Here is a 15,264-nt window from a genome sequence, read left to right as displayed (position 1 = left end):
GCTCTAGGTCAGGAGTTTGAGACAAGCCTGAGCAAGAGTGAGACCCTGTCTCTACTAAAAATAGAAAGAAATCAGCTGGACAACTAAAAATATATAGAAAAAATTAGCCGGGCATGGTGGAGCATGGCTATAGTCCCAGCTACTCAGGAGGCTGAGGCAGGAGGATCGCTTCAGCCCAGGAGTTTGAGGCTGCTGTGAGCTAGGCTGACGCCACGGCACTCTAGTCTGGGCAAAGGAGTGAGACTCTGTCTTAAAAAAAAAAATCAATGGGGCTTCCTGTTTCGGTCTCTGGGCCCGTGGGTAGAGAGAAAACGTCAGCGGGTGTTTTCTTCTAACCCTGCATGGTCAGTTCCCTTTTTAGCCTGAGTCCCTCTCTAGCCTGGCTCTCAGCTGACTTCAGCGTTCCTGGGAAGCTGTGGAAAGTAGCATGAGCTCCAGAGGATGGGAGTGGTGTCTGGCTGTGGAACTGCTGCTGCTGCCTCTGTTACTCCTGGCGACCAACACTCAAGGTACTTTCCACCAACTGTCTGCAGGTAATTGTGCACCAAAGGCGTGGTTGGATGGGAACAGGGGGCTGGGATGTGGCTCAACCCTGGAAGTAGTGGTCTGGTCTCCAGGCAGCAAGGGCTTACACCCCAGTGAACAGGGCTGTGGCAAGATTGGGGAGTCCTCCTTAGCCCTGAAGAATCAGGCTCCATCTCTTTTCCCAAAGGGATACTACAAAAACAGGACACTGGGGAGATGGAGAAGTAGGCCCGTCCTGTTTCATTCCATGCCTGGCGGTCTGTGAAGGTGTGGGAAAGTGCTTGTTTTTGCATTTTGAATAAGAGGAAGCTCTCCACCACTAGCTGCCATCTTTTATGCTCGGACATACTATGTTCCCTTAGGTGTTCTTCAAGACTTCTGTGTATGCAAGGAGTTGTGTCCTGAGCCAAGGTAAATGATATTGTCATTGTCCCAAAGATAGATCAAAAGTGTAGGAAGGAAAACTTGGAGAAGATTGCTCTATTGAGGGTCTCTGAATGAGGACTTCTGAGAAGAGAGGCCTGAGGTGCCTCAATATCACAGGAACACCAAAACATCTCATTGTTCAAAGTGAAGTAAGATCCATTCCTCCGCCACAGCCAGTTCTGGTCCCCCTTGTGTGCACAAGGGCTGAACCACTGTTCTTTTCCTGTTACAGCTGCCTCGCCCTCTTTCTTCATCTACTACCTGTCTTTCCAGGCTAGCTGAGAAGCAGAAGTTAAGCTGTTGCCTTTCTTGCTCTTCCCCGAAATAAATACTCAAGTCTTTTTTACTTAAAGGGCTTTAATGTTCACCACTATGAGCAAAAATGAATACACACGGGGAAGTCATACAGAATCATAAATTTATGATAGTATGTAACTTTTAGATAGATGAGATAGTAATGTACTGAGGAAACCTGGTTAATCACTCATGCACCCTGCCTCTCAGGGTGGCCATCGTTTGGGTCTGGTTCACGGCTGTGCAAGTCTAGAGACACTCGTAGCTGTACGGGCTCTGTGGGGCTGACTCAACTCATAGGGTCCTGGCATGGCCTTGGGAGTGGAGGCTGACGTGAAGTAGTAACCCAACTGCTGGGAAAAATAGAGATGCCAATGAGAACTGGAATGTTTCTTTTTTGTTTGTTTTTTTCAGGAAATTATGGGGGTACAAACATTTTGGTTACATGTTATGACTTTGCCATATCCCAACCATGATTTGAGACATGCCCTTTCCCCCCCTACAATGCTCACCACATCCATTAGTTGTGAGTTTACCCACCCCCAACCCCTACCCCAAGGAATATTACTACAGTGTGAGCACCTTAGTGTTGATCAGTCAGTGCTAGTTTGATGGCAAGTGCATGTGGTGCCTATTCTTCCAGAGAACTGGAATATTTCGAGACTGTTGCTAGTATGTCAAAAACACCCTGATAGATGCTCATTCTCTGACTTTCCTTTTCTAGGTTTCATCCTGGTCATTTATTCTCCTTTGGTTGAAACATGCAGATTATGTTATCCTTTCAATGGATAACATTGGTTTTGATAGGTTAGCACCATCCATTTCTATAACTTAAGTTAATAAAATAAAAATTAAGCATTTACTGTGTGTCAAGCATTGTGCTAGGTATTATATTTTATATACTATCTCATTTAGCTTTCATTAGAATTTAATGAGGTGGCTGTCATCATCTACATTTTTCATAAGAGAATACTATCTTTCAGAGAGATTAAGAAATTCTTCCAAGGATACACAGGTCTAACTTCCAAAGCATATGATTATGCTTTTATGAGACTGTGCCCCAGGAATCTTGATGAAGGTCAATGTGTCTAAATTTTTTGTGCACAGCTAATGCCTATAGATGGTCATTTTATCTCCAGTCTATGGCTTTGCTCCTCTTATCCACTTCATCTGGCTAAGCTTAATTTTGCTGTTTGCCCTAAAAAAGGTGTCTTCCCTCTTACATCTGGGCCTATGTACATTTCTTTCCTTCTACCTAGAGTTCCCTATACTCTCCTCTCACTCTGCCTCTCCTTTTGGTGTCCATTTTCATGTGATGGAAGCTTCCCTCCTGGAAACCTGAGGCACCAGATCATGGTTTGTGAATTGCTTGTTTGATTGTCTGTTTTCTTGAGCTTTATGAGGACAGGAACCACATGGTGTTACGCTGTTGAACTTAGCACAGTGTCTGGAACGTAGTATGTGCTAAATAAGTAATTGTTGAATGAATCAATGAATGAATGACTTCAAAGAACTTCTTTATGGAATATAAATCATATCTTCCTGGGAGTACAAAGTACTTCTCTCCTCCATGGGAAGAGATGTTTTTATGGAAAGGTTTGAGAAGCACTCTTAGATCTCCTTCTTTATCTCTCCGAACTTGAGTTTCTCAGCTCTCTGATTCAAGGCAATGATTCAGGGCACCGTCCACTACTAGGCATTTTCCCCTCTGCCCACAGCACTTAGCAAGGTGCAGTGGAAACAGCATTGTATTAGGAATGAGAAAACCTATGTTCTATCTGGGTTCCATGCCGTGGCATTTTCTGTAATCATAAAAGCTTCCTGAGCCTCAGCTTCCTCAACTCTGTAATGGGTATAATAATCTGCTCCCCATTTCTTCAAAGGGTTGCTATTAAGATCAAATGGAATAAAGAACATGAAATTGCTTTGCACTTGTGATACACATGCAATCTGAGACAGATAAAAGCCTGAGAGAGCATAAGTAAACTCCAGAGCCCAAACCACTTGCCTGAGCCCCAGACATGAATTTATGCTTTGAAACATCTCCTCTAGACTCTCCAGACACATGTTCAAAACTTAATTCATCACCTCTGTCCCAGCTATTTTTGCTGTTTAAGCCATCTCAACACTATGGCTTAAAATAATCACTTAGTGTGCCCACAAATCTAGGGGTGCACTGTGCTCACCACATCTTACTCGGGGCCTTTCATGTGCTTGCAATCAGATCTTGGTGGGACCTAGGGTCATCTCAAAGGCTCCTCCACTCACATGGCTATGCCTAGGCTGAGTATGACTCAAACAGCCGCATGGCTGGCACCATCCCACAGAAGCCTCGCAGAGTGAATGTCCCAAGAGAAGCAGGCAAATGCTGCGTGGGCTTTTCTAACCTAGCTTTGCAAGTCTCATTTCTGCCACATTCTATTCACTGATGCAGTCATCAAGGCCTACTCTAGTTGAAGGGGAAGGAACACAAACTCCATCTCTTAATGGGAGCAGTGTCAAAAAATGTGCAGGATTTTAAAAAACTGCTATAATCCTCCTTCCCCTCAAACCTACTGCTTCCCCACTGTTCTCTGTCTCTATAAACCACGTCTCCATTTGTCCAGTTGCTCAAGCCAGCTAGGAGTTATCCTCAGTTCTTTTCTTTCCCTTGCTTCTCATGCCCAATGAATGTCTTTTCAATTCTACTTTTAAAAATATCTCTCCAATATGTCCAATTCCATCCATGCTCACTGCCACCTGTCCTAGATCAAGCCACCACTTTCGCTATCACCAATGATCACAACGGGCGCCTATCCTAATTGCTCTTTCTACTCCATTCTCTCTATCTAGCCCGTTCTTCACTTTGCTGTTGGTATAAATTTTCTAAAGCGGTTCTCTGCTTATTTCACTGTTCTGCTTAAAATGCCAACGGCCACCATGGAAAACAAAAAAGCAGAAATTCTGAGCACACAGCTCATAGTTCATGGTCTGCTCACTTCCTGCCCTAGTCTATATTCTAAACCGAATGAACTACTTTCACTTCTGTAAACGAATCTTGCTCTAGTCATCTCTGGGCACTCGATGCAATTTTTTCTTTTCTCCTCTTGTTCGAGCCGTCATTATACCCAGTCCTCGTCTTGGCCTGGCTTAAGCCTGCTTATCCTAGTTCCTCCTCACACTTCCTATGGAAGCCATTCCTAACCCCCAATTCAAGTGATGTGCTCTCTTTTATGCAACCCCCAGCACTCCATATTTTCCTTATCCCAACACCATCAGTGGTGGAATCGTCGAATTAATTGTCTCGTCACTGCAATAAAAAGTCCTTAAAGGAAGCAGTTATATCTGTCTATTGTGTGCGCCCAGAGCCTGGCGCAGAGTCAGTGCTTGCCATGCAGTTACTAGATGAGTGAATACATCGATGCACATATGTGTGTATGTGTGGGTGCATGGGTGGATGGATAGAGGGAGGAAAGGAGGGAGGGAGGAAGTTAGAAGTCATTGTTTCAGCCAAGCTGGGGTCTCAGAATAGCCCTGCTGGTCCTGATAAAATCTTCCTCCCATTTCCCACAGTGGCTATTTCATACCTTCACCCTCATCCTCGAGGACCCTTACGTTAGTCCTCTGCCCTTTCTGGAAAGAATTTGCCTCCTACTTTGCTGAAGAAGTGTGAATCAGAGAGGATTAAGCAGGAAGCCCTTCAGCTTCCTGTCTACTATCTCCAAATTAGAAACTCCTCCACATTACCCGCTGTCTTTGTGTCAGAGGATGCCATATCCCTCCTCCCAGCCAAGACCTGTGCTTTCAGCTCTGCTCTGGGTTCCACCAAGCCAGGCCCATCAGTCAACTCCCCTCTCTCCATATCTTCCCCTCCACTGGCTCCTTCCCTTGGCCTATCGTAGCTTCAGTCTTTTCTTTCCTTAAATTAATCTAAGAACAAAACCAAAAATCTCTCTTAAACTTTCATGCCCCTCTACATATTCCCTGTCATTCTACTTCCCATTCACATGGAAATTCTTCAAAGAAGAGTCTATTTTTGTTGTCTCTTAATCCTCACCTTTAGACTCCGTTGCATGGTTGCCTGCTGAACTCATTATACTTCCCATCTCAGGAGATGGTACCCTGCTCATCTTGTCACCAAGACACAAGTCTGGGGTCTTGATATCTACTGATAAATCACTTCCTAAGAGGGTTTGTATAGGCTCTTTAAATAATGAGATCTCATCAGAGAACTCCAGGTAACTCTACCTCCATATCTTTAAAACTCACCTACTTTTCTTCTTTAAAAGTTTTTCTAGAAACCATGTGTCTTGTTTTTAGAGTAATCAGAACTTCTCCTTTGGTATAGTAGTATGACTTCCTTTGATTTGAAGTTTTTCCCCTTATATTTCTGCTTTTCTACAGACAAGAAACATGGGTGGGCACAGGAAGAATCTGCTTCTTTTTCTATTATAAGCTACAGGTAAACACTGCTACTTTATCCTAAGCATCCAGACACATCAACTACTTCTTCCTGTTAGAATTAAATCAAAATAATAGTTATCTTTAAGGTTACTTCACCTACCTTCTAAAAGATGGAAATGTCAGGAAGGCAGATCAAGATTTTTATCAACAGTTAACCACTTTATTTCTCAGGAAGAAGTCACAGCCAACCATCTTGTAAAAATCTTTACACATAGGTGGTTAAGGAAGGAGGGAAGATACAACACCCTATGTGTACCTATAATTAGCACTCAAACTATATTGAAATGATCTGTCTGATGTTTAATACCTGCCTGTATCATCAGACAGTGGGTTGTGCTGTCTTCCTTGAGCATATGTCTCAGACTATTAGAAAGTCTGCCAAGGATGATTTAGGCCAGTAGCTCCCAACTGTGGTGAGAATTAGGCAATTTTGTCCCTCAGGGGACATTTGGCAATATCAAATAAATTTTTGGTTGTCACAACTGCACAGGTGATACTGGCATCTAGTGATCAGAGGCCAGGGATGCTGCTAAACATTTTACAATGCATAGAACAGCCCCCCACAAAAAAGAATTATCTGGTCCAAAATGTAAGGCCGGGCGTGGTGGCTCACACCTGTAATCCTAGCCCTCTGGGAAGCCGAGGTGGGTGGATTGCTCGAGGTTAGGAGTCCAAAATGTCAATAGTGCCAAGATTAAAAAACACTGACTTAGGCTGCCTGTTATTGCTACTTTTTAAATTCACATGGGAACAAGTAACAGAAGGAGAACAAGTCTGGAATATATGGCCAGTGTCTTTAAAATTCTGGAGAGAACATCCTCCTTGGCTGTATGCTCTGAGAGGGCAGAGATGCTGATATCAGAGCCTAGCATGGACCCAGGCACATCATGGTTGTGCAATAACCGTTTCTTGGACTGAACTGATTCTGTCAGGGGGATTATAGAGTGTAGACTAGACCGATCAGAAGCGCATGTGGAAATGAACGCCTGGCTGTGTCTGTGTATGTACCAGGACAGGGTGAGTGAGTGTTCAATAAGCATGTGTTGAATAGATCGATGGATGGTTGGAAAGATGAAGGAATAGGAACTTGATAACCCTGGGGACACAGACATTTTTATCTTTCAGTGGTTGACACTTCTCTACTGCTCCTTCTCAGCGTATGTGTACTATTCTTAGTTCTCCTCCCTCCAGACCTCCGTTCATGTTGTTCTTTCTCCTTGTCATCTTTTCTTTCTCCTTGTCTTAACCAAACCAGGTTTCTTAGAAACTGAGACTTATACAATTTGGAGTATCTTCATGGAAAAAAGGAGAAAAAGTAGGAACAAAAATGAATTCAGTTAGAATGAAAAAGGAAATCCCAGTGAATGACTACAAGTTTTAACAAGCTGACAAATACTACATAAGTCATGAAAGCCAGAAAAATAGCATAATATTTTTAATTAATTAAATGCCTTCAAGCTTCTATAATACTTTGCCACCAAATAGCTCTGGCTCTTGTTCACTTCAAACCTGGTTTCTCCTCTACATCCCACCTACAGCCCTATTGCAACATGCTGAGACAGGCAGGCGAATCAGCATGGAGGGTGACAGGAACGTCTCCGCATGCCATTCTTCACTAACATGGCAGGCAAGAACTTCACACACAGCAGTCTATGAAATATGTGTACATCTCTCTCACTAAGCCCAACTAAATATTCCCCAGTTCAAGTTCCGCTAAGCCAGATCCCAAAATGCCCACAACTGAGACACCATCCAACACAAGTGCAAATGTGAAGGGGATGTTGGAGTGAACAGAGGCAATGGGCTAGGTATGTGTATTTAAAGATATATAATGTGTTGCAAAACATATCAGTATAGGAATGCGCTGTTAGGGCCCCTCCAGGGCCATACAAGGGGCCTTGAAGCTTCCGTTTTGTCACTTTCACAGGACATCTACCTCTGATCCAAACTTTGTCAAATAACAGTTTAGACAAATGGTTTCTACTGTCTTCTAATAACTTGCTTCTAAATACATTGTAAAATAAATGTATTACACAGGACATGAGCCATTTTTATAGGGAGGAATTTTTTACAGGATAAAACATTATCAAGGAAGCTAAAATATTTTTATTCACTCTCCCCAACCCCACTCCCTCTCTGACTATGTCTTTCAACATCTATGCCCCTTGCTCCATCCACACTATCCACGCTGGCCTCCTTGCTGTTGGTTATATATGGCAGGCACGCCCTCGCCACAGGGCCGTTGCTGTAGCTCTTCCCCCTGCCTGGGTCGCTCTTGCCCCAGATGTCTTGGATCTCTCTCTCCCCCTTCAAGTCTTTGCTCAGGTGTGACCTACTTACTGTCTTATAAATGAAGTCTATCCTCTCCCTCCATCAGTACTCATGATTCCCTTAACCCTATTCTAGGTTTTCTCCCTTGTCATAGCAATTATCACCTCCTTACTTAGTGTATAATATGTTTAGTTACTGTATTTATTGCCTGCTGTCTTGTTACCCCACACTAATGTTAGCTCTATTAAGGCAGGGATCTTTGCTGCTCAGTTCATTGATGTATCCCAAGTGCCTCAAATAGTGCCTGACAGATGGTTCTCAACACATACTAGCTTTTAATCATCCTTTGCCTCATGTTAGTGGTCATGTACCCTAAAGAGATTTTCTTGGTATTTCCTACCCCTACACTCTGGATATGGGTACATTCCCACAACACACTGTACTTTCTTCCCATAGTACCTTGTGCTTATCTTTATTATAGTAACCAAGAGATTATATTAAGATTATTTGTTTGTGCATCTGTTCTCCCACATTGGTGTACTAAATCCTTTAGAAGACAATCATGTCCTGTCTATGTCTATGTCTCTAAGGACTAACACAGTGCTTATTGAACTAAATTGAACAGATAGGAAACACAAGATCAGAGGGAACATGACCTGTTATCACTTTATATGAAAATCCATTGGTATGAGAGTAATGGAGAGAGCCGGGGCTAGCCTCAGTGTCCTTTTCTTATTGTCTGGGGGTGGCACTAGATGGATTATAAACAACACTCTCCTGCCCCATGCTTACTTCTCAAGCCTCAACTTGTCTTGAATTCCTGACTAGGAGACCAGGGCCTCTGATGAAGACCGTACTCACTGCTCCCAATCAGAAATCCCTTCTTTCCTGCCTGTTCCACCAGCCCAGGCTAGACCAGGGGCCTTCCAGTAGCCCTGCTTCTCTAAGATGGGTTTCACTCTGACTCTCACTGGCAGATCATTTGACATGTGAGGTGATCGTGGTGTCCGGCAGCAATGTGAGTCTGCAGATCTTCAAGAGCCTGCCTGATAACTACAAACAACTAACCTGGTTTTACACCATCCACCAGAAGATTGTAGAATGGGATTCCGGCAAATCTAAGTACTTTGATTCTAAATTTAAAGGCAGGGTCATGCTTGATCCTCAAAGTGGTGCCCTGAACATTTATAACGTCCAGAAAGAGGACAGCAGCACCTACCTCATGAGGGTGTCAAATGCCACTGGGAAGGAGCAAGAGTGGAAGATCCTACTGGAGGTGCTTGGTGAGTTAGGGGAGCCAAAGGGCAAGTCTCCACTCCAGGGGCCTTAGGTGGACCCCTGGGAGGCTTCCTGGGAGGCAAGGGGTCGTTCTCTGGGAGGAGGAGAGAAAAACTTCAGGACAGGCTTAATTCATTTTTCCTGGAGCTAGTTCTACTTGGGAGTGAGCCTAGGCGGCAGACCTAAGACAAAATTGGTAATTGATAATCCTAGGACATTTAAAATTTCTTCTGAAGTTAGTGAGTCTAAGATTTGAAGAGAAGGAAATAGAGATGATTTCCTTTCTATTTTCCTTCATTCTGTCCTGTGATCAACCTAACCGAGTTCTGAGATCATCTGAATTATATCTCTGAACTTAGACTTTATCAGACATAAGGAAAAAGAGAAGATACAAAGGATGGGGCAGGAGTTATTGGGAGGGTTTTTTATCTTTGAGAATGGGTGGGATAAAAACTTTCACTCATAGCTCCAGCCTAGCTAGTATATATGGAATAAGGACTAGAACATTATACTTGGAGTCAGACAGACCTGGGTTCAAAACTCTGGTCAGTCACTCACTAGCTGTGTGACCTTGGAGAAAGATCTTAACATCTCTGTGCCATATCAGGTAAGATTCTTTTGACAGCAAGTAACAGAAAGTAATTCAATGTGCCTTTACTAAAAAAACTAGGGCTATTTAAAGAAAGTCAAGGAGTTTAAAAGAGTCCAGAAAGGCGGAAGGGGAGGAAGACTGAAAACCAGGACCAGTCCAGTGTCCTCAGCCTCAGGAATCTATGGATTATGCCTATGGATCCATGCCATTTACATAATTTACCTCTCAAAGCTTAGACTTTTATTCCTCTGAGTTTCAATTCTCAGGGAAATTTAAAGAGAGACAAACTGATTGGCCCAGCTTTGTTCAGGTATGTGTACCTGATCTAAACATTTATGGCTAAAAAGGTCAGATTATAAGGCAGAAAAATGGTTCCTGGGGAGGCCTGCAGGGGTCGGGATAGGCAATTATTGATGAAGAAGGGCCAGGCAGATATCCAGGAGAGGTTCACTTCAGAGTCTTGGGTTCCTCATCATATTATGAGGATAACTATATATCTACCTTTTAGGATATTATGAGGACCAAAGCAGAAAATGAAAATGAAAACATTTCTAAAATGCTAAAACAGTGTAAATGAAGAGTGTTACATATATTCAGGCCCCATGAGCCAGATAGTCCCTGGTCTCAGAGGCCAGAGTCTCCTTACTCACTTTGTCCATGTTACATGGCCTGAAAATTCAGGAGGTCCTGGGAACAGGAAAGATTCAAAGTCTTTTACAGTGGTGTTCTAGTTAACCAGCTCTCTAAGATCGAGTGGGAGGAAAAAAAAGAAGAAAAAAGAAAAAATATCCCTAATTTATCTCACTTACCAACTTTGTAATTTCTGTCGTTTAAATACTCCCACCACAGTCAACTCCAATATACTAACGGTTTTACAAACAGTTTGCAAAATTTCCAAATACCTAAAAATCCACAAGGTAGTTTAGCTTTAGCACATCCTGCCTGAGGGTAAGATTCTCAGGATATGATGAACAGAGAAATGGTCCTTCAGTCCAGCCCAAGCATTTCTGACAGCTCAAAGAGCCCGACCATGCAAGCTGGCTCAATAAATGCCATCTATGATGTGCCCGGTGCTGTGCTGATCACTGTAGGAAATGCAGAAGGAGCATAAGACATGAGGCTAGAACACAGGAAATGATGAAAAGTGTAAAAATTGCCCAGTTAAAGCATACAGGGGAAGTGCAGCAATCTGAGCGGGCTTCATGCAGGAGACACAACTAGAATTCTGGAGGCCAGATTAGCAGAGTTTCTATAGCCTCTCCGCACATACAACCCAGAGGCAACCTCTGATCTGCTAAATTCTGTGCCACATTTTAATCCTGGGGGGTCTGAGCTGCGCTGATTCTGCAGGTGTTTTACCCTTGACCAGAATGAAAAGATTCCAGAGGATTTCAGGTAAACCAGCTCTAGCCAAGAAAGGACCAGATGCTGGGATTACCTTGTGTGCCATGTGGCAGCAGGACAACAGTAATGACAGTAATGTGACCTCTAGCACGGATGTGATACTTATGTTCTGCAGAAAGCGCTCCTCCATGGCAGGTGTCATTTCTCTTTCCGACAATGTATTGTGAGGTAGAGTCATTTTACAGATGAATACAGGGGGGTTAAGTTCCATGCCTAATGTCATTCCATCAGAACCAAGTCCAGAACCCAAGCTGGTCTCACTCCAAAGCTGGTGTTTTGTCCTTTCTATCTCATAACTACTTCATTCGTTCATCCTGTCATCAGATACTTATAGAATACCTGCAGTGTGGCAGGCACTGTGCTAGACACAAATACCAAAGTTAAGAGGCCAATGCCATTCATCACCTCTGACATGTGCTGGGGTTACATGAGGTTTTTCTCTATAGCTCTGCCAGTGTTCAGGAGGATAGCGCCTCCCCTGGGTGTGCAAGGGGCTTTGCCATGCACAAGCCACTACCTCTTACCTCCGGACTCTTGCTGAATCTGAGCCTGAGCCTGAGAATTCTGGCCAAGGGGCCAGCTGTGGACCATTGCTAGAGAAGGGGCCGGAGCATCTCAGACAGCTGGAATACTAAGTCTGTCCCCAGCCAATCCCTCTGCTAACACTGGGCTGTTTTTTCGGGCTTACAGATGGCCATAACCCCATTTTGCTCCCGGTGCATGTAATGGACCCTGGCTCCCCCTCCTGGATCCACCTCAGAGGAGCCGCTCTTGCAGCCTGAAGCCTCCGGGAATCAAAGCTGCTCACTGGCTCCCTCTGCAGGGTCCTCTTCTCCATGACTCCGCCTCCTGTGGCACTCAGAGACCCCGCCCTGGTTCCCTTCGTTCTTTGTTGGCTAAACTCTCACAGCACAAATGCCTCATGGCCTCATCTTAACATCCTCCTCATTTTCAGACCCTGTACCCACGCCTGCCATAAAAATTGAGAAGACAGAGGAAACGAACAACATCTGTCATCTGAAACTGTCATGTGTGATACCTGACCAGTCTGTAAACTGCACCTGGTATGGGGACTCAGGGCCTTTCTCAGTGGCGTGCCAGAACAGTGTGCTTGAACTGAGGGTACCTGAGCCACAAAAGTACTCCAAGTTTTACACCTGCAAAGTCAGCAATCCTGTGAGCAGCAAGAATGACACAGTCTATTTCACTCCACCTTGTACCCTGGGTAAGAAATATCCATTAGGGACCTGGAGTGGGCACAGGGTAACTAACTTTCTTTTGAATGAAGAAAGGTGTGGGCGTCCTACTCAGCCTCCCGCCACAGAATGTCAGTGGAGTATCTGCAAAGTGTCTGGGAGAGCGAGAGACTAGAGCTCCGCTGCCGGCTCTGCCACCACCCGTCAGCCGGTTCACCTCACCTCTGTGGAGCTCGGAGTCCTCATCTGCAAAGGGCATTTGGGAGAGGATCTCTGATACTTCCCCCTCCCGCTCACCCACTCTAAAAAACATAATCCTAAACTCTGAGGCCAGGGTAAGTGTAGGACAGTCTGAGACATCATGGTGAGCAAGAAGAAAAAGGGCAAGAACCTAGAGGGTTTCCGGTCCACAGCCTAAGTGAGCCAAGGAAAGAAGGACCAAAGAGATGGACGTGAGAGAGGCCCCTGAGCAGCAGTGAGGGCCTTAGCCTCAGGGGGAGACTCTCCTCCACAGGCCTATGCTCCTTGGTGAGGTTAGAAAGACAGAGTTCTCTGTGTGTCCTGGGAGGATCCACTCACTGAAGCATCCCACCTGGCTCTAGATCAGCCTGTACTGGTGCTAGAGTGGGATAGGCCATAGGTCTTAGAGTCAGTCACACCAGGAATCAGTCCTGGGATTGTCACTTACAATTGTAGCTAACACGTTACTTAGCGTCTCCAAGTCTAGTGCTTCCTAAGTAAAAGGCAAAACAACAGTTCTTACCTCATGATGTTTCCCTTATCGCATGGTGCTTGCCTCTGCTCCCACACGTACACTGTGGCGCTGTAGGCTCTTCCTTCTTCTTCCCCACTAAGTGGCCATGTCTCTTCTAGCCTCTCTTCATATGCCCTGCTCCTCTGCCACCACAGGCCCAGTGTGAGAGTTTTGTATCTGACCACATGACCACAGTTTGGCTTGACAATGTCAATATCACCTTCATAATAATACCATGTCCGGAGATCCAGAAAAAGGAAGAGGCACAATCCCTGTCCCTTATAAAACGTAGGTGACTGCTCATCTGCAGAGAGGATAAAAGCAATAATACATCCATTTGGGGGAAGGGCTAAATCCATCTTGTCACTTTTTAGCCACCCAAATTATCCTAGAAAGCACCCTTAATCTCCCTTCCCTATTGTATCACTCATTCCCTTTTCCTTTTGATTTTTTCCTACCCCGCCCCACCCTGGCATCTAAAGGATGCTCTGTTTTCCTTCCTTCCCATTTCTTTTCTTTCCCTTTCTATTTCCCCTTCCCTTCCCACTTTCCTCCTAGTTGGTGCAGATGGCTAGTGAAGTGGAGAAACAAGGAAGGGAACTGGTCCTCTTCTCCCTAAAGTCAGCTGTGTATAGCATTATGTGGTCATTGGTCCACACCTGAAGCTCTGCCCTACTACATCAATGTCCAGGCCAGAGGAGTGATTCTTCCCCAGGCCATGGATAGGCCAAGGTAACCTTTAAGCACAGGACTCAGCTAAAGTAGTAATATAGGGAATTTCTGCACTCTTAATACTTTATGTCTTGGAAGATTGAGCTCTTGCAAGGAAGAGGATATCACAGGCACACCGGGATTGGATTCAGGGAGAAAATTTATTCCTGTTCTCTGCAAGCTCCCATGGCAATGTCCAGTATTCCTGCCCCTTCTCAACACATTAATCAAGACACCTAAGGGTTTGGGGGTTTTTTGTTCTTTCAGCCCGATCCTCTGGAGTGGATTGGATTGCAAGTTGGCTAGTGGTCATGGTACCCACCAGTCTTGGCCTCCTACTTACCTGAGATGAGCTCTTCTGACTCAAGAGTGATACTGCAAAGCCAGGGGATCTTACCTTCATCAGCAACCATGGACTCAACCGAGACAGAAGCTCTGACTCTGTGGGTTGGGGGAAAGTGTGTTGTTGAAGCATCAGTGAAGATTTTCAAATTAACTTTTAAAAAACTATGACTATTATTTAATTTTATATCCCCTAGTTATTTTATAATGCACATACATAGATGTTTCCATTCTTCCCACCAGAAAATGTGACCATACTATGAAAATGTTTTCTTATTTGTTTAAATAAACATTTGATATGATTTTCAAAGTGGATTATTGAAGTTGTCCCACATCTGTTGGACAGTTCCTGGTCCATCAGCCTGGACAAACTGGAACATGGAGGCACAAAGCCTGGGGTCGTAGGCTTCTGTGTGTCAGCACAGCTGAGGGACTAATTCGTGCTACCTCTGACCTTTGTTCCAACACCCGTGCCAAGCCTGCTGGGGTTCCAGCTCCCCCAAGACGCCCTCCGCTGCCAAGCTTCAGCCTCCGTTCTGGTGGTTTGCCTTGATCCAGCCCCACTGAGGCTCACACTCTTATGTCTCCTGTGAGCTGGGTCAGGCTTATTCCCCCAGAACTTAGTATGTGGCTTGACCACAAAGAAAGGGTCTTCCCCCAGCCTTTCACTGGGAGCTCAGTTCTCTCTCCTCTTTCACCATCTTGAAGCATGGGCAACTCTTCAAGTCCTAGTTGTGTCACAGAATCCAATAAAACCATTAAGGTGACACAATGTTTTCACCGGAGTCTTCCATTATATGCAGGTAAGAGCTCCCAGGCCCACCACTGATAGAATGCCTGGGAATTTTGCTTTGTGTTCCTGTCACCTGGACACCCCAACAAAGCAAATAGAAAACTTTAACAGTTCTTTTTCCTTTCCTTTTCTTTCTTGATTCTAACAGTTTTTCTTTAGTTTCTTTATCTACTGGCACAGCTGGTCGAGATGGCCTGGAGGTCACAAATAGCTAAATGACTCCCTGCCAGATGCA

General features: G+C 44.6%; 1 protein-coding gene across 2 annotated transcripts; it reads left to right on the top strand.

Moving 5' to 3' along the window:
• Positions 1 to 241: 241 nt before the first annotated feature.
• Positions 242 to 14,549, top strand: CD48 (CD48 molecule). 2 transcript variants are annotated; one of them, XM_045547111.1, is made up of 4 exons: positions 242 to 509; positions 8,937 to 9,242; positions 12,189 to 12,458; positions 14,162 to 14,549. In XM_045547111.1, the coding sequence occupies exons 1-4, from the start codon at positions 428 to 430 to the stop codon at positions 14,239 to 14,241; spliced, it is 738 nt and encodes a 245-aa protein (XP_045403067.1). In that variant the 5' UTR covers positions 242 to 427; the 3' UTR covers positions 14,242 to 14,549. The 2 variants fall into 2 exon arrangements, with proteins under 2 accessions (XP_045403067.1, XP_045403066.1); XM_045547110.1 differs by having other exon boundaries at positions 249 to 533.
• The last annotated feature ends 715 nt before the right edge of the window (positions 14,550 to 15,264 follow it).

The sequence above is a fragment of the Lemur catta genome, chromosome 3, assembly GCF_020740605.2.
Source record: "Lemur catta isolate mLemCat1 chromosome 3, mLemCat1.pri, whole genome shotgun sequence".
NCBI lineage: Eukaryota > Metazoa > Chordata > Mammalia > Primates > Lemuridae > Lemur > Lemur catta.
This window is presented reverse-complemented; position numbering and strand designations above follow the sequence as displayed.